Below are 23,485 nucleotides of genomic sequence, written 5' to 3'. Positions count from 1 at the left end.
AGTGAAATCCGCGTGGCGACGGCAGAGCCCGAGACCCGGCCACCAGCCGGAGGAGGAGGAGGAGGACCCACTGGGTCGAAAACTTGCCCCGTGGCCTTCTTGGAGGGACGTGGGAACGCATGTGCTTGCGTGCGCTGCTGGCAGCCCGTGAGCTGGCTCCACCTTTCTAGAATTCAGTGAGTCAAAATGTAATTGGCCGCCGCTCAGTGAGACTCAGCTGAGCTGCAGTCCTTGGGCGGGTTCTTTCTGCCACGTGGAGACAACAGATTCCTCAGTAAGAGACTCCGGAAGTGTATTAAAAGTTAAAAAGGCCTTTGCTGCTATGTTGGTGTGTGTGTGGAATACATACACGCCCTGGCTGTTTCATTGAGAACGAAATGATCTCCTTTGAGTGAAATTATGAAGTAAAGGAGGAGGGAAGCTAGGAGACAGGAGGGCGGCTTCCAGATGTCCCTGGGACTCCGCTGGCACCTCTGCGCAGAGGCTAGGATTCCGTCCCGCGTCTGGTCTGGATTTTCTGACCCTGCACGTGTATTGGTTTTTTCAAGACCGCGAAGGGTGTGTGTGTCAGCTGCGTGCTTTTGTGCACGTGGACGCCCATGCGTGTAAATCGGGGTGAGGTCCTCCCGAAGCGGAGTCTCGGGCCTGTCTGCAGCTGTTCCTGGACACACCGGTCCTCCGCAGTCTGCTCGCACCTTTTCTTCCATAAACATTCCTGTATTTTTTTAGGAATGAAAAAGTAAACATTGGTGAATTTTTAGAGTGAACTTGGCTTCTAGTGTATTTCCCTCATGAATTTGAGGCCAGAGACAGCGTAGAGCCCAGGGTGTGCTAGGAGACCCAGTGGGGTCTGCGCACCCTCCTCTCTCTGGTGAGGTCCGGGACAGCGCGGCTGGAGGAGGGGCTGTGGGCTGGGCAGAGAGGCTGAGAGATGCGGGAAGGAAGGGCAGGGGAGAGGGCAGGGCGCGGCCAGCAGCCGCGCTGCTAGACTCGGGCGAGTGCCGGGCACGGACGGCTGGCAGGGCTCCGCGTGCAGGCTGTGCGGGCACGGGACTTCTTCCTGGAGCCCTTGGTTCCTCTGGCCGACCGAGGCCACCTCCCTCACGCAGTGGTGCTTCTTCCCTGCCAGAAGAAAGGCCCGCAGCTCTGCCCTGCCTCAAGCCCTGTCGGGGCTTCCCCTGCACGGAGGCCCGCCCCTTGGGGGAGGTCAGGGCCCGGGCCTTGGTGAGGGCGCCGCCCGCCCTCCGCCCCTGCGCAGGCGCTCTGCAGAAGGCGCCGGGAGCTCAGACGCAGTACGTGCCCGTGCCGGGAGCTTGCACAGGTTTTCTGATGTGTGTACTACACGACCGTAGTGATCAAGCGGTCCAGGGCAGACCTAGATAGTGTCACCGGAAGGTTTAAAAGCTGTAAAGTTGTTGGGTTTTTTTTTTTTTTTTTCACTGTAAAGGTGTTTTATTTAAAAGTTCAATTCTGAAAAGTATTTCCAAAGGTTTCAGAAAAAAGCTGTAAAATTTTAATTCATATTATTACTGAAAAATATGAGAGAGTGCTCTGTAAAGATTTTCAACTAAAAACGTATATTTTTACGTTAAATTTTCTTTGGGAGAAATGGAAAATATATATGATATGATGTCAAGGAAAAAAGAAAAAAGTTTACTATTAAGAGCATATTCATGCATTTTTACATAGGTAGTGATAGTGTATCAGTATAGTATTGAAAATCTCTTAAACATTTGTGTTTTATTTTGTTTTGTTTTGTTTTTTGAGGTATCAGGGATTGATCTTGGGACCTTGCACTTGCCAGGCAGGCAGTTATGCTGCTGAGCTATATCCACAGCCCCTCAAGAAACTTTTTTTTTTTTTTAATGTATTTAGTACAGGATCTATAGGGTCTCATTACACAGATTGGACTCATAGTGATCCTTCCTATTTTTCAGCCTCCCAAATGCTGGCATTACAGGAACACACCACCATGCCCAGTCTCAGTCACTGTCTCAGTGTGCCCGGAGGCAGGGCTGGCACAGAAAGCAGGGGATCAAACCCCAGGTCCCTGCATCTGCCTGAGCAGGCACTTTAATCTGCTGAGCTATCTAGCTGGCCCTTCTTGAACATTTTTTAAAGAATTACTTTATATTTATTTTTATGTCAATGTTTAACATATGTTAGAAAATTAAATTTGAAACTGATGTGTGATGGGAATTTAAATGTCAATTTAAATTTGTGTGGGTGGGCATATGCGTTTAGGACATTGCTAGGGAGTTGTGAGAAAAGGGAAGCCATGTGGTGCTGTCTGGGAGGCTTCTGCAAGGTCAGGTTGCTCTAGTGATTGCCTTTCTGGGCCCTTGGTAGGCTGAGGCAGGCAGCTTCTGGATGTGTGCCCCTCTGTCAGCAAGTCCAGCAGGATCCTGCTTCCTGTTAAAGGCTTTCCCTAGCCAGGGTGCCTGTGCCCATCATGTGTCCAAGCAGTGAAGGGCTGTGTGGAGTGTGGACATCAGCAGTGTGCCTTGAGTTGTGAAGTGCGTGCAGCAAACACCCAGAGGCAGAGGCGTCCTGTGTCCCTGCATGTCCCCGTGCGTCCCCGGTGTGCTGACTGCAGGCACACCAATTCATTCCTCACGTCAGGCATGCCCTACGTGAAGCCCTTGTTCCAGAACTGTTTCCTTAGGTCGTTTTGTTGGCTAGAACCTCATGTGTCCCTGAAGAAGAGGAAGTCTCTACCACGTTAGGTATATGCGGCCTGCTCCTGTCCTGAGGACAGTCCTAGACGCTTCTCTGCCGTCCACCTCCATGGGAGAGCAGGGGACTTGGGCACAGATGTGCCTTGCGCTGGAGGGGGACAGAGCCATCTCACGGGCTGTGACACAGGATAGGCATTGGCACCCTCAGAAGGATGCCCCCGGTTGGACTAAAGGTGGCTGCTTGTCTTCTGCAGGGCTGGGGCTGTTGCCCAGGACCTCTGTTGTGGCGGGAGCTCCCCAGCCCAAAGACAGGCTGTGCTCAGGCCCTCAGGGCTCAGGCCTGTCTACGTGATCTTTCTCCTTCTTTACTTACTCTCTTGGGTCAGAGGTCAGGGAAAAGGCCAGAGGGCAGCTGCCTCACATGCCCGCCCTTCCCCTCCATCTGCTGCTGTTAGGAAAGAGTTTTCATCACATTCCTGTTGAGCCACACTGCCCTGAAGGGCCAGAGGTCCTTGGCCAGCACTTTCTGGACGGTTGGTGCAGGTCTGGGGTCGGCTCCCTCACGAGCCGGTGCCCTTTGCGGGCCTCCTTCGCTCCTCTTCCTCTGGCAGCGGGCATCGCGCCAGCGGCTCGTGGCCAAGGCAGCCCTACAGTGCAGCTTCCTGGGTCCCCAGGTGATCTCTGAGCCTGGTCACAAACAGAGGCCCTGGAAACACATCCAAGAATAAATCTCCCTCGCAGCTGGCTGTCCTGGATGCTGCTGCTGTTGGCACTGAGAAGGGGACAGTGGCCAGGGAGTGGACGTGAGCAGCTGTCACACTTGACGTGCATCTGAATGCTGCTCTGCAGCACAGTCCCCGTCCTATGGGCAAAGTGCCTTCTGCACACCAGTGTGAATAAAACTTCCTTCTGGGCCTGGGCCTGGGCCCTACACCCTAAGGTTGCGGTTCCCTGCATCTAAGGTGGGGCTCAGGGAGCTGCATGGTAAAAACCCCTCATGTTGCTGCAGACTCCTCCTGGCTCCCTCCCACAGCAGCGGCAGGTCCTGCGTGCGTGCGTGCATGTGTGTGTGTGTGTGTGTGTGTGTGTGTGTGTGTGTGGTGACAGGCATGGGGTGCTGTGCTCGTGAGTGTTGGTGTCTGGTGAGTTCACAGCTGAGTGTGATGGGAGGCCTGGTGGAGGGCTCCCTGAGGCCAGGACCTGAGGCGTAGTCCATCTCTGGCTGACGCCCTGCTGTCTCGGCTGAACAGCTGTCCTCCAGGGGGCCCTCCCGTGCAGTTGTTTCTGCTTTGGAAGCAGCAGCCTTGGCCACCTCTGTCCTGGACGCTGAGGGTGCTGGGCGTTGCATCCCTGTCATGGCCAAGTGACTAATGCTGGTCCATATGTGGTCAGGTGAGCGCTACAAATGTGGAAATGCTGCATCTGGTTCAAAACAAGTCAGCTCTTTGTCTTATAAACAAAAGCTGGGTTCCAAGGCCTCTAGGAAGGCCCAGAACTGGACTTTTCAGCACCTGTGGGTCCTGGCCAGGAGCCCTGGCTCTGAAGGAGAAGAGGGGCAAGGGCCCAGCAAGGAATGTGGACTGAAATGGCCTTCCTGGGTGTCACAGGGAAACTGTGCTGTCTCCACGTGTGGAGGCGAACCAGATACTTTTAAAGGTGAGGCGGAGGCTGGGGAAAACACGACCATTTACTTTGCAAAGGGCATTTTCAGATGGCAAGGCTCGGCTGCTCAAGACCTTTAGGACGAAGTGGAGATGGTAAATATCACCCTGCAGTGCCCTTTGCTTCCTCATCCAAGCAGCTTACTCACTCCTCCATCATTTCAAGATCCAGTTAAAAACAGAGCCTTATCCAGGAAGCTTTTTATTACTTAGTGGCCCCAAGCCCAAGGACACAGCATCCTGGGCCTCAGACGGTCACCTGGGACGTGGCCCTGGGGGCCAACCCTGCCCAGCCCCCAATACAGAACCTTGGGCGGATCAGCCTCTCTGTTGTCCTCCCAGAGACAGGATAAGGGCGGAGCAGTCACTGGAGTGCTGGCCACTGCCTGTGGGTGGGTGAGGTGCCCACTGGCTGGCCTTGCCTGTTGCAGCGTGGGGCTGAGGACCTGGCCAGTGCTAGCGGGCCCCCCAGCCTGCTGGAGAAACCAAATAAGCAGAATCCATTTGCCACAGCCCCAGCACCACAGATGCAGTCCAGTATTTTAACGATTTTTCCAGTGTTTTGCAAGAGCTTCAGAATTTTTCTTTCCCAAACTCTGTGCTCCCAAGCTTTGCTAATGGTATAATGATTTTCAACAGTGAGCGTAAGATCTCATAGCATTCCGTGTGGGTGGCATCAGAATGAACAGCCCGGGGTGTACGGGAATACGGTGCTGTCTACTCCATCTTTCAGGAAATCTAAAACAGTTCTAAAAACTAAAGTCTCTTAGTTAAAAAGAAAAAGGAAGGAAATTTTGCATCCACATGAAGAGTCAGCCTCTAAGAGAGGCAGGGCAAGGCCAGGGCCTTAGGGAGGCAGTGACCCTAGTCTGAAGCCCATTGTCTGGTCCAGCCTTGGCCTCAGGTGAAGGGAAGCGAGTGGGTAGGGCTCAGGGCTCAGTGGCTGTTGGGGTGTGTGGGTCCTCGGGTCCGAGGACCATCGGGTCCAGCCCTCCCCTGGCCTGCACCTGCTATGTGGTTCACAGCCTGGGCCCCTGCAGGTAGTGACTTCCTCCTTTGTCTCCCTTCCCTCACTTGAACAGTGGTGCCCACAGCATAGGGCCAGGAGACTTGCCGCATGGGGTGTCAGGAGGAAGGGGCACTGAGTGTGGCTGTCCTGGCTCACCGTGGGACCCAGCCAGGCTCTGCCCCAGCTGGGCCTTGGCAGCACAGTGGGGGCGGGCATGGAGCCAGCACCGCTTGATCCTCTGCCCACTCCCAGTGGACAGACAGGAGCTTCTCTGAGGGTGACTGATGCCCTGGACACCTCCTCTGTCTCCTCCTCCCTCCTCCTGCAGTCAGGTAGGGTTCCTGCATACCCCCACTACTGTGCGGTTCTGATGCACTGAGCCCGCAGTGGGGCCAGGGTTTGGGTCCTGTGCTTGGCCCTGCTTCCGTGTCCCTGGGAGCTGTCAGACCAGGCCAGGCCCAGCCACTCAGTTACTCTCCACTGTATAGGCAGAGTCTGGAGACTCATGCATAGCTCAGAAGCTGTGTATGAAATCCATGGCAGACGATGTCCTGGGACAGAAGAAGAAGAGCCTTCAAATAGATGCACTGGCAGAGACGGAAGCCAGCCATGCCTCCGCGGGGTCGGGGCAGAGAGTACATCTGAGGGCGGGTGAGCCCTGTGCCTGTTAGGCTGGGGGGCAGCAGGTGCTGTGGGGCACAGTGGCGCTCACAAAACAAAGTTTACCAGTTTCCTAGTACCTGTGGCACCAGACCACACGCAGGGCCCAAGGGTTGGAGCGCAGGTCCAGCCTGCAGGAAGGCCTGGACCACATACATTATAAAACTCCGCCCGTGCTGCACTCACAGAAGAAACGCACTGCATCGTAAGTGGCTCCGGAGCCTTCAGGATGCTTGGATTCGGGCAGCTAACGGGATGTGGGCTGTGCACCAGCGCTTGGGAGGCTGAGGCAGGAGGAGCACTGCGAGTTTCAGGACCAGCCTGACTACACAGCGAGACCCTCATAACTCCATTCCCCCAAAACCTGAGGGTGAGAACATATATAGAAAGAAGATACGTATGTATACACGTTTATGTTAATGTAGTTAGGGTTCTAGGAATTCCGATCTGGGGCTGTGTATCGATCAGCAGTTACAGCCTTGAGGCAGACACATAGGAGCAGCTCCTGCTTGCCAGGCCGATGCCTGCAGTGCACTGTGACGCATACTCAGTGTCGCCCTTAGCTCAAATGCTGACAGGCCGCTGGAGGCGAGCTCAGCGGCAGAGCCCTTGCCTCGTGTACGTGAGGCTCTGTGTGAGGACGGAGGGCGCCTGCGTCTAGCGAGCAGGGGCGGAAAGTTTGCCTGGTGAGGTCCTGCAAGGCCACCTCAGTATGGGCTCGTCAGCCCCTTTTTTCTTGGGAGAAAACAGTAGCCTGATAAAATCGAGTGGCTGGTAACCTGTGGATGGGTACAGGCCTCAAAGGGGGAGGCCAAGGGTGGGGATCTGGGCTGGATCCACCCATGCTGCTGCCTGGGTGGCAAGGAGGGCTCCGGCTCAGGGAGGGGCTGCCTCCGCGGTGGAGGGCGGCCTGAGGCAGCTGAGCAGTGCAGCGGGGCTGAGACGCCCTGCGCGGTGCCCTCAGGTGGTTACGGGGCTAATCTTATATAATGTATATCTTGCCTCAGGAAAAGAATTGATTCTTTAGGCAGGTTTTACTATTTGCTTGATTGAGGTCAAAGATAATTCGTTGGTGCCCACCAGACTAGAAGCTTCCAGGGCAGCACGATTCCAGATGTGCACCAGTTAGCTTTGTTGAATGAGTACATTATTAATTATGATTAGTGTCAAAGTCCCATCCCTTTGTACCCTTTTATACTACTCAACATTAATCCTTTGACTTTTAAATTATCTTTTACCTGTTACATTTGCATATTACATTTAAGAAAAGTTTATTGAACATAGCATGTGTAAGAAGCCATACTTCTAAAGTTTTATTTTTAATTATTAATGACTCCTAAAATAGGGAATCTTTTGTTTAATGTAATAAACAGTACTTTTTTTTATTGATTTCCAATGCTATAGGATCTGAAGGGTATGACTAAACAGTCTGTCATGCTGTGGACACAGATAGCGGATTGGGCTAAACACATAGTGACCGATGGACTAGGCAATATGGATTGTAAAGTACACCTGAGGGCAGCACACTAGATCAGTCTGTCTCTGTCACCTAAGAATTAGAATGCATGGGACAAGAGCCATTTGGATCTAGGAAATCTTTGGTGCCATAATGGCAGGTAATCGTTTCATACCAGTAATGATTCCGAGGACCTAGGCAGTAATATGGCGAGCCCACACGGAATCCAAAATGAAGATACTGATACTAAAATTCAGCAAAAGATATTGAGTACAGTTTGTTCTCTATATCTTTGGCTTCTACATCTGCAGGTTCAGCCAACAATAGATCAGAAATATTTGCAGGAAATTGTGACATTGTGTGCCCAGCAGTATAGGGTGGCAGTGCTTAGCACGGTGCTGCCATGGGCCTGGGCGGCGGGCCTTGCGCATCCAGCTGTGCACCATGTGCAGGGCCTCGCGCCCCCGCAGGCTGGGTCTTCCTGGGTGGGACTCCTGAAGCCAGCCCCTGTTGGGGCAGAGGGATGCTGTGCTCCAGTCTCAGAAGTGCAGGGGACCAGAAATCCTCTGCACTAGTACGTGTCACATTTTAAAGTTGAGAAACTGTAGACACGATCCTGTCCTGGGCCCTGATTTTATAGGGTAGGGGAGCAGTCTTGGCTCCACTTATCAGAGTCTAAGAGCAGCCCCACAGCCCTGAGCCTCCTCTGGCTGCCCATGAGGATCCCCTCGTTCCTGTGTCTTGGTTTTCCCATGTGGCTGGTGGACTATTAGCAAAATGACAGGACCTCCCCTTGGAGAGGAGGTTATCAAAGAGAAAAGACCATGGTGGCTTCCGCCCTCTTCCCCACCTCAGCGACTTGCTGTTGAGAAGCAGAGGATGGGTAGTGAGACTTGTGGGTAGACAGAGGCCACAGGCCTGAGCGTTTGGCCTGTGTCTAACAGCTGCATGAGCAGAGCATCGTAAATGCAGACCCTCGAAGAGCCAAGAGACTGGCACACTTGTTACTGAGAACCAAATAGTAAATGCCTGCATGAGGATCATACAGTCTGTACCACTAGTGTTCATTTCTCCTGGAACAGTACAAAAGTGGCCATAGGTTGTAAATGAAGACTGGGTATGTACTAATAAAACTTTATTGACAAAGACTGTCTGTGGCCTGAGTTAGCCTATAGGCTCCAGGTTGCCTTGGCCTGTTTGCCTGTCCAGCCTCACCTAGCAACACAGAGGCCCGGGCCAGGGCCCCCCACCTGCCTCCAGTCCTCACCCATAGAAAGTGAGATAGGAAAGGCTTTGTGAGAGCCGCTGGGATCTGGAGTTCTTTGTTATGCAGCAGTAGATAACCCATGCACAGCCAGCCCAGCAAGGGAGGCTGCGGTCTGTGAACCAAGTTGACTGTGGGTTAACAGTTGATGAGGACTCTTATTCTACTTTTGTATAATTAAAGGAAAAAGAAAAATGAACTGGTAACAAGAACAGAAATGTCCAAAACCAGGCCATCAGTAAACCACGAAGCCTGCGTCTCACTGAGGCCCTGGCCTGCAGGAGTCAGCCTGTTCCGCCTCTGGCTAGGTTCTCCTGACGCTCTGGGCCACCTCAGCGCGCCCAGCCCACTGCCCAGCACAATTCTGAGCCCTGTTGCTGCCTCTTTATGCGGCGTTCTGAGCCCAGTCACAGCTGAGCTCACGTGACCAGGGGTGTGATAACCCCAGGCCTCCTGCGTGATGGTGCTGGCTATGGCCAGAGTGTAGCAGCCCTCGTCTTAATCACTCTTCCCACAGCTGTGGGGACACATGCCACCTCTCACTGAAGCATGTTTCTTATCTGATTGTAAATAAAATCACTGGGGGAGCATAGCAAAGTTGTGAGTGGCGCGGGGCAGTCCCGAGACAGCGACTTGGCCCCCCTTCAAGCTTCCCCTGATGCCATGCCTCAGGGGCTGTCTCTGGCAGCCTAAGTGGGTCTGTGGTGACAGCTGGGGATGCAGGGCAGCTGTTTGGAGTGGCCCCTCTTCTGGTCCAGTGCAGAGACTGCAGCACGCACCTGCCCCCAGAGCTGGTGGTAAGTGTCCCAGTCTGAGCCTGGTGGGGCTGGAGCCACGTGGATCCTGTGCTTGGCAAGATGGCCATGAAACAAGATTTGGTGTTGGATGTCGACTGTGTCCTGTTCTCCTCAGAGACACCTGTGACCAGGCCTCACTAGGAAACAGGAGAGAGGAGCCGAGTTCCAGGCCCTGATAGCGCCGTTGCTCACGATCCGTCCCCTTCTCTTGTTTTCCCCTTTAAAAACCTTTGTATTTTCCTATTCCCAAGATCTCAAAATACGGCAAAGAGCAGCTGGATTTCCTCTCCGCTGAGCTTCCCAGGCCGCTGGTTTGGTTTCCTCACTGCCACGCTCTGAGGCCATCTGCAGGGCACTCTTCAGCTGTCAGGTGACCGTGTTTCAGGGCTGTGACTTTTCAGGGCCTCATCTTCACCCCAAGCCAATTTGGAAGCAAATTTCTTCTCGTTCATTATTTAGAAAATAATTGGATCTGGAGAGTCTTGGTGGCTTAGTAGCACAGTGGCTGCCCGGCACGGGCAAGGTCCTGAGTTTGATTCCTGGTACCAAAAAAACCGAAAACTGATCCTCTCCAGTTCTCGTCATTCAAGCTGCTTCAAGGATGGCTCATGCGGGAAGGTTGTGGCACCTCTGGGACCCAAGGGGCACCCTTGGAATTGCGAGTGGGGGTTAGTCACAGGCGGGAGGGAAGCTGAGCAGCTGGTGTCTGGAAAGCACAGCTCCAAGCTCCCATCCGCCTCACGATGACGAATTTTGCTTTGATGGATGACAGAAGAAATGCAGGTTGCTTTTATTTTCCTTCTGGGCCTAATGGGCTCGCTTTTTTAAATGATACATGTTGTACAAAACCACCTCAGAGCATCAGTGTGTGCCTCTGTAGCTTGCTGCACAGTGGCCACCCACAAACCGTGGCTGCGAGGGACTTCGCGGTCCGCCCGAGCCCCTTGCCAGGGAACTGATGCTCCACCCACAGCTCTCGCTGAAGCCCCGCCCTGCTGGCTGACCCAGGGCGCTTCCAGGTGTGCTTCGCGGCTGGAGCTAATGACATAGCTGGGGGAGTCGGATGCCCGCCACCTCAGGCTGCCCTGGGCTCGTCGCCAAACCTTCTGGCTCAGGACAACAGGAGTACCAGCCCGGAGAGGGACTCGCCGTCAGGAGGTGGGTACAGCAGACAGCGTTAGTAATACACACTTCTTACTGTAGGCAACACTTTCTTGACTGTTGAGGGTAAAATACTTCTATCTCTGGAGATGGGTAGTTTGGGTTTGAGGTTTTTGTTGTTTCTGTCATGCTTAGGATCAAACGCAGGGCCTCTGCACCGTAGGCGAGCACTCTGCCCCTGCCACCCCCAGCCCGAGGCGGGCAGCACCGTCTGCAGGGAGGCAGACCGCGGTGGCCAGGTGCGGGGTCAGGCCCAGCCGAGTGCAGAGGGCATGGGCACCGGGGCGGGGCCTTCCTCCAGGAGGGGGCTCCGATCAGGGCCCCTGGAACGGTGAGTCCACTGGGCAGGCAGTCTGAAATAAACCAGAGCAGCGTTTCCCCAAGTACGGTGACGCCAGTTCAGCAAGGCCGACTGGAGCTTGGGCGAGGACTTGGTGCAGCCTTTGCGCACGTCTCCTCAGTCGCCTTTGCTTTCGGCCCTTGTCGTTTTAGTATCTTAGGAAGAGAAAGGACTAAGCACAGAGCATTGTTTGAACCTAATGTCCTGCGAGTCCCTACTTTCGTACTTTCATGTAGCACCCCTCGTATTCTTAGGGGTTTTTATTAGTTGCTTATTTTTGTGTGTGTTTTACTTCATTTTCAGCAGATTGTCCTGCTTTTCCTGTTTTCTTTGGGGATACCCATGACTCCCTCTTGTGCAGGGCTGTCTTCCATCTGACAAGACCTTCCTGAGAACAGGCCAGGCCCTGCGCAGTGCTCTCAGCTGGGGGGCTCCGAGCAGGGGGCAACCAGAGGGCTCAGAGCCGGGTGGGGTGGGGTGGGAGACACTTGGGCTCCTAGCAACACCCCCCTGCTAGATGTCACATGTGCTGAGTTGGTGTTCCCCAAACGTCAAGAATGAATCCTGAGGAACAACCGAGGTGAGAGGGGAAATAATTTATTAGAGGCAGCTCCTGAGAGACGAGGGGACCCAAAAGGGGGTTGCTGACAAGCCCACTTCTCAAGGATGTTTTACAAAGTTAAGCCACGAGGGGGGAACAACATGGGACAAACTGTGATCCACCAGTATGATCCCACGTCCAGCCGCTGAGGTAACATCCCACAAGGAAGCAGGCCACGGAGCAGTGTGCATGAAAACAACAAGGCCGTTTGAGGAAGGGCTGGATCAGGGTCCTGGTCACCAACCTAGGCTTTCCTGGGCCAGGTGGTGCCGATTACCTCCCAGGCCCAGGAGTGAGGGCGTGGCTGTCCATCTTTATCTCAACAGGTGTGCCTGGCCAGGTCACAGCTGTGACGTTCTCACTGCCCTGCCTCCCTCAAGGGTTGGCCCTGTCTGGCTGCCTAGAGTATTTTACTACCGTAGCTGTGTTTAACAGTAACAGCACACAAGGAGCTGAAGGACCAAATTCAGATCCTACAGACAAGTATTCTACCCTGAGGCCAGGCAATCCTGCGCCAGTGGCACACCCTTCCTGGGAGGCAAACAAAGAGCCCATGTTCAACAGAGCTGGAACGAGAGGTGCCTGGTATCTGTCCGTCCTGTCCTGGCACCTGCTCCTTGACGAGGGCAGAGCAAAGCCAGGGGTGGGTCCATGAGAAGCAGGAGTGCGGAGTGTGGAACCTGCGCCAACTGGGTGCCCTCTGCCATCTCCTCCCTGTCTTCCATCAAGGCCCTTCTGCAGCTCTGCTCCTCACCCTTCAGACAGCAGGGCATAGACAGTGGCTTACCATTTGTATGGCTTCTTTCATGGCTCGAAGAAGAAAGCGCTGACTGTGCCCGGGAAGTGATGCAGAGACGGGCAGTCCATTCACTGGAGCTTGAGTTCACTCTCGGCTGGAACAGTGCATCTCTGTTGGTCTGGAGAGAGAGAGACAATGCTCAGAAGCTGCTAGGCCAGCGCCTGGCACTTGGCCGAGAGCTGGCCGCCAGCAGCGGCAGCCATCGCAGGGGCAGTGGGAATCTTTGGTATCTGCAGTTATCTCTCACTTCTCCCTCTGCCTTCTCTGCACACGGAGCACGTCAATGTTAGTGCCACCACCGGTTCCAGCTACCTGGACACTAGCCCGTGCCTGTGAGTGAGGGTCTAGCCCCATACCTCTAAGTGGGCGCAAGGTGGTGTCATCGTGGGAGGGCAGAGCCGGCTGATTCCTGCACATCCAGCTGTATGACTTGGGCATTATTCCATGTTAGGTGTCAGGGTCTTATTTGAGTCATTGGATGCCAGCCTCTAACAGTCAAGATATTATTTGGGCCTGTTAGTTGGCAGTACCTACAGAAATGAAATTAAAATAGTTTTTGTGGAAACAAAGCTTCAACAAGTAGAGGAAGAGGGGCTGTGCCTTGGTGCAGAACCAAGGTAGCAGGTTCAAGCCCTGTCCCCGGAAACCTGAGCTTTGGGCCGCTGAGGACCCTCTGCTCTCTGGGGGGTTCACCAGACATCTTACACTGCTGTGACCATAGTATATTTTCTCGTGCAATTAAATGCGGAAGTTGGCAAGGGTTTCTGTTTTGAGGCTGGTAGGTGGGAGTGGGCTTGGTAGTGTCACTTTCTTGGCGGTCACATAAATTGCATCCTGGTCAAAAGAGCACATCCAAATAGTTTACTGTGCATCTTTCCTCTTGTTTGGTTGTTTTGCAAATGTAAGCACTCAGGACTTGCTGCAGAGCAGATGGTATCGCCCTGCAGGATCAGGCATGGAGTGGAGCCAGCAAGGAGACTGTCATGTTCTAGAACAAAATTTTTGAATGACATTGTGACAGAACCCCCCCCCCCATACTGTAGTCTCTTAGTTGCCTGGGTAACAGCTCCTGTTCCAGGTGCAGCTAGTCGCTGAGATGTGTGGCTGGTACTCAGTGGGCATCGTGCAGACGGTCCCAGGGGTAAGCCACGCAGCCCGTGCACTTCCTGCTCATCCCATCTCAGCCCCAGACCACAGAGACGAGGGCCAGATATTTTGGGAATGATCCCAGTCAGTGCCCCTCAACATAAATAAGTCTGCCTCCAAATCCTGGTGCCATTTCTGTGTTTCTGCTCACCATAGCAACCGTTAAGGGACACAGTTAAGATCAGGTAAAGAGGGGCCGGGGAGATGGCTCAGTAGAATAAGTGCTTCCCTGGCAAGCGCAAGGGCCTGAGTTCAATCCCTGGTTCCATTAAAAAAAAAAAAAAAGAAAAAAAAATCAGGTAAAGGAAAAAATCTTTATGTAAAAATACAGTGAAAACATCAGTGTAGCACCTTTATTCCCTTTGCTTTACCTGGCTGTCGTCCTTTGAAATCTGGCAGGTTCCAGAAGGCAGGAGAATGTGAACCTCACAGAATGCATGCACTTCTGGGAGCCATGTGTGCGGCCGCCCTTTCCACAGGGTCCCAACTTTTCACTTAGCATAGAAGGAAGGCCCAAGTTTTCCTCTTCGTCCTTCAAGTTTTCTTCTCAAGCAATGGGATTTGAGAGTAAAAACAGAAAAGAGAGCACGGTGCGGGCTGAGAAGGCCCGGTCCTCAAGTGCCCCCCCTCCAGCTGTGGCCACTTAGCTTTGACAGCCCACCCTGACCCCAGGGGAGGCTCCAGGGGGATGGGTCAGCTGGTTTCTGAGTCCCATAGCAGCCATATTCTTTTGAATTTGTTAGAATCTTATTTCATCATTGGTTGTAAATGTTCTTTTGCCCTGTATTAAAATCAACTGTCAAAACCCATTCCAGTTCCCTGCAGTAATGAAGTAGTATGCACTACATTTTATAGCTAGAGAACAAGTCCCTGGAAGGCAGAAAGGGCTGGCTCCCAGAAGGAAGATGGGCACCTCCCTCTCTTCCTGTGATGCCACAGGCGCCACCTCTTCTCCCCCGTGGCTGCACCAGAGCTTGGGGTGTTTGGCCCCCACTGGCGCGCAGTATGCTGAACGCGCCTCGGCTGCAGGAGCTTGGTGAGAGCCGCCTCCTTGCACGAGAGGATGCGTGCTAGACACGCTGTGAGCAGAGCACCGGCCAGGAGGCACTGGGATGCGGGCCTGAGGCCAGATCCCACCCTGGGCTTGGTGGCAGGGCCTGCATGGTGTCACCCAGGATGTCCAGCACTGCCAAGCCTGTGGCTCACAGCGCATCCCGGTGTGGCGCCTTCGCTCAGCAGGTGTCCTTTGTGACCTTTGAGCAGTGTGTCAGGCTGTTAATCTGGGCACCGGATTACTAAAGCATGGGCCGATTTGGAAGATGCTTTGGGTAAAATTGTGTTGATTCTACATCTTCCGAAGCCATCCTCAGAGTTACATTCCAGCTCCTCAGAGGAGCCTAAAGGCCCTCCAAACCCAAACCATTTTCAGAGTCGGAGTCTGTCCCGCAGTTACACTGCGTCTGTGTTTCTGTTTGATACTTGGAGAAGTACAGAAACTGTCCTAACTAAAGTACACCACTGCAGACTCTAAGATTAATTCGTTTCTATAAATCTACTTTAAGAAGCACTAAGATTCTTTTATATCATTTGAGAACTGTCTAACCAAGAGCTGATTATGGGAATGGACTTTCAGGTTTCCTTTTAGGTTAAGAATTCTAGTGCCTACATTTGTGATTTACACGGGTGTCCAGATTTTGCCTCTGTGTGTGTGTGTGTGTGTGTGTGTGTGTGTGTGTGTATTTAAAATGTGGTTTTTTGCCAGGTATTTGGGTTTGTTATTGTTGTTGGGAGGGGGTTCGTTACCAGGAATCGAACACACAACCTCCTGCTTGCCAGGCAGTCCCTGTGCTGCTGAGCCATATCCCTTGCCCACCCAGGCATTTGTTGTAAGCTCCACCCCCATCTCCCGTCTTTGTTGTCAGTGCAACCCAGGCTGACCCTGCTCTCCTTCCAGCCCCGGCCCCACCTGCTAGGTTGCAGGCGTGCAGCTTCTCGGCCTGTCTTTCCAGATTCTGCCCACTGCCTCCTCTTCCCAGCCCGTTTCCCTCTGGCCACAGCCTGCTCTCTGAATAGAAACAGTGTCGCTCACCAGGGTCCTGCTCCAAGCCTGAGCTCCTCTGGGTACCGGGGCTGTGGTCAGCCTGCTCTGCCAGCGTGGAACCCTTGCCCTGTGGGCCTCCCCCAACCCCCAGGCCCTGTCCCTTGCCTTCACATGCTGTCCTGCCCCACCTTCCATCTGTCCAGCCTTTTTAGGGCTGCTGCTGGCTCACACCAGGGCCCCCCCTGGGTACAGCCCTCTGAGCTGCTGTCCCGAGCAGTGGTGGTGTGCACCAAAAGCAGCACCACGCCTCTGAGCTGGTGACCCTTGCTTGCTCCCAGGGGAGGTGGCACAATTGCTACTGCTAAGCGGTGCTGACCTCTGGCGTGAGTCTTGGGAAGGTCCTGCCTACACTGGGGAGAGGCTGCCCTGGAGGAGGGGGCATTGCATGGGCTGGAAGTGCTGCATTCAGCTTGGCGGTCACCACCTCCAAGGGTAACACCACACCGATGGCCCTGGAGTGCCTGCCTAGAGCCCGGATTCCAGCCTGTACCCTGCACGGCGCGGCAGAGCCTGGCCAGCCTGGCCACTCTGTCCTTGGTCAGCATCACTGTACTGGAGTAGACAGGGCTACCCAAAAGCTCTCGTCTTACCGCAGGGTGGTATCCTCACTAAGACCCTGCACACCACAGGGGCCCATCATACCCTGTCCCCATAGACAGGAAGGAACCAGGAATGTGGGAAGCGATTTGGTGTCCATGTCCTCCGCACAGAGTTGTGAACTAATGTCACTCCATAAAAGGGCAGTGCAGCCCCCTGGAGGCGTTCATGTGCTTCAGGGGGCCGTCCTCTGCCAGGCGAAAGCAGACCCCTCCTGTGGTTCCCTCTGTGTCCCTAGTGGCTGCTCTTCCCACAGCCAGGAGATGACCCTCTTGGGGCAGGACCCTCAGAGCAGCAGTGTCACTCCGTTTAAAAGTAGAGCCATGAACCTGAGGGTAGCCTCCCTCTTGCCTTCACGATATCAGCATTGGCCCGTGACATCCAAAAGCAAACCGTTTCTGCAGACAGCCTTGGCCAGTCCTGCCTGGGTGCCGTGGTGCTCCCTAAGGCCTATGCTTTTGTGCCCTGTGGCCCTGGTGTGCTGGTTCGGTTCCAGCCCAGCAGCCAGTTAGGACACAGCCATCCTGGAGATGCTTGGGGTTAGATGAACAGGCTGCAGTGGCCAGAGCCACCTCGTGCTGCCTCAGAGCTGTTACAGCTCCTCCTTCCCCTCCTCCTCCACGCTGCACTCAAGAATTGCTAAAAAAATGATCACACGTCATTCTCTGCTCCTTGAAGTAAATAAGAGGAAAAACATTTTTCTGTCCAGGCCTAAAGAAGTGGAGAATGACCTTTGGCAAAGTAACCTCTGAGAAGTGGGTGGGACCAGGTGAACCCGTTAGTCACCAGGCAGTGCTAACTCTATACTCAGGATGACACCGCGGCTCCCTGGGAAAAAGTCTGTCGATCGAAGTGTCCAGCAGTCTTTGCCAGCGTGCTGTGCACATCAGCCGGGCTCCGCTCCTCCACATGACATACCCAAGATGGAATAATTTTAAGCTGTTGAAATGTGTTGCCTGCGGTTCTGGGGCATAGAAGCCCAGGATTAAGGCGCCACCTGCTTCCACGTCAGCTTGCAAGGCGTCCTGTTTGCCAATGGTTCCTGTGCAGGGCCCGGCAGGTGGTGTCAGAGGAAGGCTCCGGGGTCAGTGAGTCCTGCTTGCCAAGGGGACGCTCCCAGGACCCAGTCACACTGTGAAAGTCCCACCCTTGGTGCTAGGATTTCAGAGTTCAGCAACGGCAGATTTCTGGACAGTGACAGTGTTTCTCATGGCTGTCCTGTTCCCTGTGGGCTGCACTAGGAATCCACTGGTCCGCTCACGGTACAGCCCTGTGACCCAGGGTCCCTCCAGGGACTGCTGCGTGGGCCCCATGAACAGCAGAGCCCCTCAACTCCCAGAAGATCCCAGCAGCGCTCAGGACTTCAGATTTGTTCAGGATTACAAGGGAGCATTAGACACGTCGCAGGTGAAAATCATGGCAGATCTTAACATTTTCTAGGTGTTATTTAAAATCATAAGATGTTTTGAAAGGAACATTTGCTAGACTGTTCCATGGGTCAGGTTGTCCACTTAGGAGGCCTCATTCAAAAGCCTAGTAATCCTGGTGCCAAGTCCCAGAAACACACACACACACACACACACACACACACACACACACACACATCCCAAGTGCATTCTGAGGGATGTCGGGGCTTCCTGGCAGGACACATGGTGGCCTTGCTTCTTGAGTGAGCATGTCTGACCTGGCCAGTGGTCTGTCCTTCACCCACTGCTGCCCATCCATAGAAGCTCTTAGGGGCTGCTTTACAGAATGCCGGTGGGGGCAGTGGCGTGGCACCTGCATGAGGTCCCAGATGCCTCTGCTTCGCCCACCCGTGACACTGCAGGTCCCTGCTGGCAAGGTGTGGGGCCCGTGATTCTCTCAGCACACTTCCCCCCTCCTGCCACCCGTGTGGGCAGTGACCTTGGTTCCCAAGTAGAGTGTGTTTGGAACATGCCATCCCCACTTTGCTCCTCTTGAGCTGGCTTGTGTGTTCCTCTGTGGCTGATGTCACTTCCTCCTACAAAGTGCAGGCTTTAGTGAGGACTCCAGCTCCTTCTGGAGTTGAGAAGTTTGGGTCATCAGTCGGGATGGGCGCTTGCTTTTTTCCTGGTGCCATGGCTCAGGTCAGCAGAGGCTGAGCTACGCCCTGCGTGACCATGGGCCAGAAAGGATGCAGGTCTCCCTGGGGCCCGGAGTCACCAGCACTGTCTCGTGGGGTGGACATGGGGCAAAGTGGACTCTGTGATGTGACTCCCACAGAGACAGAACTGCAGGAAGACACATGCAGACCCTGAAGACCTAGTGTGCTGTGCGGGAAGGGGACGGGTGGATGGCAGAGCCTGAGGTGAGGAATGCGGTCGGAGGAATGCTCGCAGGAGCTAGCAGAGGCTTGATGGAAGGGCTTTGGGTGGCTTTCCAGTCCTGTTTCCTTGGGTCACTTGGCCAGCTTGGGGACAGGAGCAGGCGAGGAAAGGGGTGTGGGGACCGAGGCTGGCCGGTGGGGTACACAGGACCGGGGGAGGGACGCCCGGGGCCATCTGAGAAGCTGCAGGGCTGGCACTGGTCACCCAGCATGTGCTCTGCTTCCTTCTCGCATGTCCCTGCAGAGGACAGGAAGGCAACCCCACAGGTTGGTGCTGGAGCCCTGGGGTGCTGCTGGCAGGGTGCTGCGATTCCAGAGTCCTGCTGGCCTGAGTAGACTCCCCCGTGGCTGTGACAGGGTGAACCAGGCTCCATGGAGATGTGGTCCCTCCAGGCTGCTGTGTAACTGCCCAGCTCTGGTGCCTGTCCCCAAACACAGCGCTTAGCCCAGCCATCCCCATGCCACTGGTGACAGCTGTGGAACCAGCGCCTGTGTAGTCAGCAAGCTGAGAGGCCCTCGGCAGCCACCCCACTGAATCCTGGGCCCTGGATGGTGTCCCCCTTCCTGACATGAAGGGCAGAACCTTCCAGAGTGTGGGAGACCAGGGACGTGGCGGGCACCTGAGCTCCCTGGGTCACAGTGCCTCCCAGGCCAGGGTAGCACTGCCATCCCCCAGGCCTCTTGGGGTGGCCAGGGACAGTGACGGAGAAGTCAGCCTGCACTTTTTAAAGAATAATTTGGAGCCCAATTCAATGAGTCATATGTTGTAGAACATTCCATTCTCTTGCACTGTGGAACTCTACAGGGGCAAAGGTCAACCCCATCCTGCTGCTGGTATTTTGGGGAAGGTTTGCATTTAAGGGACCCCAAAGGAGCCAGGGAGTCTCCAGAGGGGATACTGTTGCCAAGGAAACTGTAGAGCTAAGCCTCTCAGGGGACCTGTGGCCATGGCTGCTGACTGCAGCTCTCCAACCCATCTCAGCCTCATGGCCTTGAGACACCCTTGGGCCCCACCCTGCTGGGAACCAGAGACCCCAGGTCACTTGGCTTTGCAGAGGACTTGAGGAAAGGACCGCAGGGTCCCTGCAGCCCAGGTGGCCCCAAGACCTCGTAGGTCACTAGCTGGCAGGAGCTGCACCCCACTGTGAGGCTGGGGACCCCAACACAGGGCCTGAGAGGCAGCAGATGAGGACGGGGCTCCCAGTCACTCCAAAGGGAGGACACAGAGCACCCAGCTGGCATCGTGTGCAGCAGATGGGACTTTTACCCTGGCTCCCAGGCAGCGGCTCCTCCTCCCAGCCCCCCTGGAGCAGCTGGCACTGGGCGCCCAGACCCGCCTACAGGAAACGCCTGCAGGTCCCGGCCCAGGACAGGATGCGCTTGGTCTCCCAGTTGCTCTGCTGAGTTAGGCGCCTGCAGCCTTTGCTTCCAGCGCTGCAGGCCATGGGGAGAAAGGCTCATGGCTCCTTGGTTCACTCTTTCCTGTCATTGTCCTGTGGGACGCTCAAGCCAGACCATCACAGGTTCCCGAGACATCCGCATCAGGACTGAGAGGCAGGGTGGGCTGGTGAGGGACAGACAGGGCAGCAGGGCACAGCCCCTCAGGGAGGCCTGCCTTCTTAGGATGCCACAGTGCCAGGGCTCCTTCAGCCTCTCAGGCCAGGTCACAGCAGGGACCTGGGGTGTAGGGTGGGGTGGGGCGGAGGCGAGGAGCAGCCTCTCCAGCCAGGAGGCGCCAGTCCCCATGTGAGGTGGCATTTCTCCTGGTGCATAGCCACAGTCTCGAGCCAGGCCGACAGAAGCCTCAGTGCCCACACCCAGCCACGATGGCTCATGGTGTCCTTGTTCTGTCAACAGCAAATGAAGTTCACGGCCGACAGCCTGAAGGAGGAGCCGAGGGAAGGCGAGGAAGAGACAGTTGCCTGAGCCCCCGCCAACACCTGCCCCACAACGTGTCCCTGCTGCCCGTGCTGCCGTGGCCTGGGCTTCTCCCCAGCAGTCAGCACCCGCCACCTCCGCGGCCTCCCGCAGGCTCCATGAGGTCCTCACAGTTGCCACCTGCCCTGCCAGAGCCTGCCCTGCTGAAGGGGGCCAGTTCTGCACCCCAGACCTCCTCCTCAGTCTCTAACGCTCACTACTCCTGTCAGCAAAGCCACAGTCACCGAGCTATTAAAGGCCCCGCCACCCCTGACTCCCGCTTCTCTGCACAGGTGCGGACAGAGACAGCCCAGCCTTCTCTGCTCTAAGACCACCCTGGGCCAGACGGTTAGGCGCGGCGCAGTGGTCGGCGGCACTGTGATCCCAGCTCCTGAGAGCACTGAGGCGGGAGGGTCATGAATTTGAGCCTATCACAGGCAACTTAGGGAAACCCTGTCTCAAATATTCATAGTAATGGTGGAGTGGGGAGACAGGAAGCCCAGGGTGGGGACCTGGGTCTGATGGGGTGCTGCTGATGCCACCCCAGGAGCACTCGAGGGCCATGGGCAGCTTGTGCAGTATGCCCTGGCTCCTGGTAGTGTACAGGGGCTGTCTCACCCCAGTCCTGTCCCATGCATAGACTAACTGGGGACACCCTGCACTGCCACCCGGCACCACAGGCTGCTGCAGCCAGAAGTGGCAGCCCACCCACTGGGGAAGCGACTTGGGCAGCCCTCGTCTTCCCCATGCTCGAGTTTGAAGCCCAGCCCCACCCACTGTATTCTGCAGCAAGGACCTGGCCCCTCAGCATGGGCTGAGGCCCCTGGGGTCCCACATGGCTGCTGGGGGTGTGGCCCCTCATGTTCTAAGGAGTCGAGGTGGTGGCCACCCCAGTCCCAAGCATCATAAGCCTGAGGTCTCCCTCATCTTCAGCCTGCTGGGTGATCCTGGGAAGGGCCAAGGTCAGGTAGGGCCCTGGAGACCAGGCCCATGGACACGGTGGCTGTGAGGGTTGGGGCCCGGCACCATGGTCTCCTCAGCCATCTGCATGCGGTCACCACTCAGCCTGGGCCCTGCTGGCCACACCACCCGCTGGGGCCTAGGCTGGGGCAGATGGCCTGGCCAGCCAGACTGTTCCCACACTCAGGCAGGCGACATCTAGTGCGTGGCCATGCTTAGGAGCTGTGTGACACAGTTGGCAGGGCCGGGACAGGGGCCACCATGCCCTTTGTGCCCCCACGCTAGGGTCCCAACCTGACTGAGCTGGACCCAGTGCCGCATGCCGGGCAGGGCGTCAGCTGCAAGCCTGTCCTTGCCACCTGCTCTGCACTCTCGTCCGTGGCCTGGGGTCCTGGCCCGCACAGTGACCCTTGCCGAGGAGATGAGGGCATGGCAGGGGACGCCTGCTCTCCTCAGACTCTGCAGGAGGAGGGGACACCTGCTCCCCAACAATGGCCATGACACCCCCAGAGCGCCAAAGGGGAACTCACCCGCCAGGGGGCATGCGAAGCCCTGGCCTAGGGCTCTCCCAGCCGCCACACAGCTGGCACTGAGGCCCCGGAAGGGACATTATGGGGCAGGTCGTGGGAGAGTGCCCTCTCACCTGGGTCCCTGTGACCTGTGAGACTGCCAGTGCTACCCTCATGGGCCAGAGGTCCCCGTAAGTCACAGGACGGTGTCCCTGCCAGCACCACGGGGCCAAGCTGGGCACCTCAGCCTGTCCACACACCTGGAGCTTACCTTGCTCCAACCAGGAGGGACAGTCATCAGGTCCCACAGGTGGCCTGGCCAGCCCACCTTTGGGACCCTGGCGCACACAGGGCCCCGGGAGGCCCCTGCTGCACCTCTATAACCCCAAAACCCCGAGTGCTCCCTGAGGCCAAATCCTGCGAGAGGCTCCTGTGGGTGGCAGGAGCTGGCACAGGGCTCCTGTCCCCTTGGGGAGGTGGGTGGGCACCAGTGGCTCTGAGAGCCAAGCCAGGCCCAGCCAGGATTGCCCAGGGCACCTGCCACGCGACCAGCCAGGTCGCTGGCGCCAGAGGGCCCAGGAGTGGAGACCGCAAGCAACGGGCCCAGGGCACTGGGGGACCCCAGCTTCTCACTGAGGAGCAGCCGGCGAGAGGTCGGAGGAGCCTGTGACTTCCACCTTCGGCCAGGTGGCAGAGAACTGTGACAAAACCAGACAACACATGAAGCAACAGCTTCAAGCACTGGGCACAGGCCACAGGGACTGTGTTGAAATCCAGCACCTTTTTGTGAGACAGCAAAACCCAGCATTTGGCGATGGACCGTTCAGAGTTCAGCACTGAAATAACCTAGAATTTTACACCTAGTAAAACTGACTTTCACAAGTGAATATAAATATTTTTTTCCATCAGGCGGAATGGGCTGGTGCCGCGCTGGGGCGTGGGCGTGCGGCGTGGGGCGGGGTGTCCTGTTCCAGGGCTGGAGGCAGACATTCAGGTTTGCACCAAAAAGGAAGGTGCTAGAAATTACAAATATGGAGGCAAAATTCTTTCATGTTTAGTTTCCTCAACACTATTTTTACGAATCTGTACATATGGACAGATAGCAATCGCACAAGGAACAGAGGGAAGACGGAAGTGAGCCTCGTGGGCGCCTCGCCCACCGCAGGTGCTGCTCTGAGGCAGGCCGTGCCGCGCGCCAAGCCTACAGCGGCCACCGCGGGACGGGACGGCCGGGGCGGGGGGCGGGGGGCACCTACCCGGACGCTCGGCCGGCGGCGGGCAGTCTCCGCGGCTCCTCTCCGGCTGCGGCGGCCACGGGCACCGAGGCTGCTTCGGCGGGGGCGATGGCGGCGAGTCCCTGTGGCGACCGCCTCTGCCGCACCGCATCCCTCCTCCCGGTCCGCCCTGTTTCCCCGACTCCTGCGCCTGAACTTCTTCCCCGGGATAAACAAACCCGCTGCCAGGGCGGCCCCCCGCCGCTCC

At 55.9% G+C, this 23,485-nt stretch overlaps 1 protein-coding gene across 1 annotated transcript in view; it reads left to right on the top strand.

The window, feature by feature from the left end:
• Positions 1 to 20,842, top strand: part of Ano10 (anoctamin 10) — a 136,150-nt gene extending 115,308 nt beyond the window's left edge. Inside the window, exon 13 of the mRNA XM_023700751.1 lies at positions 20,475 to 20,842. Coding sequence (XP_023556519.1) covers positions 20,475 to 20,543 — 69 coding nt within the window. The 3' untranslated portion in view covers positions 20,544 to 20,842. The remainder of the gene's footprint in view (positions 1 to 20,474) is intronic.
• The last annotated feature ends 2,643 nt before the right edge of the window (positions 20,843 to 23,485 follow it).

The sequence above is a fragment of the Octodon degus genome, unplaced genomic scaffold (genome assembly GCF_000260255.1).
Source record: "Octodon degus isolate 3935 unplaced genomic scaffold, OctDeg1.0 scaffold00126, whole genome shotgun sequence".
In the NCBI taxonomy this organism is placed as follows: domain Eukaryota; kingdom Metazoa; phylum Chordata; class Mammalia; order Rodentia; family Octodontidae; genus Octodon; species Octodon degus.
The sequence above is the reverse complement of the archived record's forward strand: the minus strand, read 5'-3'. Positions and strand labels throughout refer to the sequence as shown.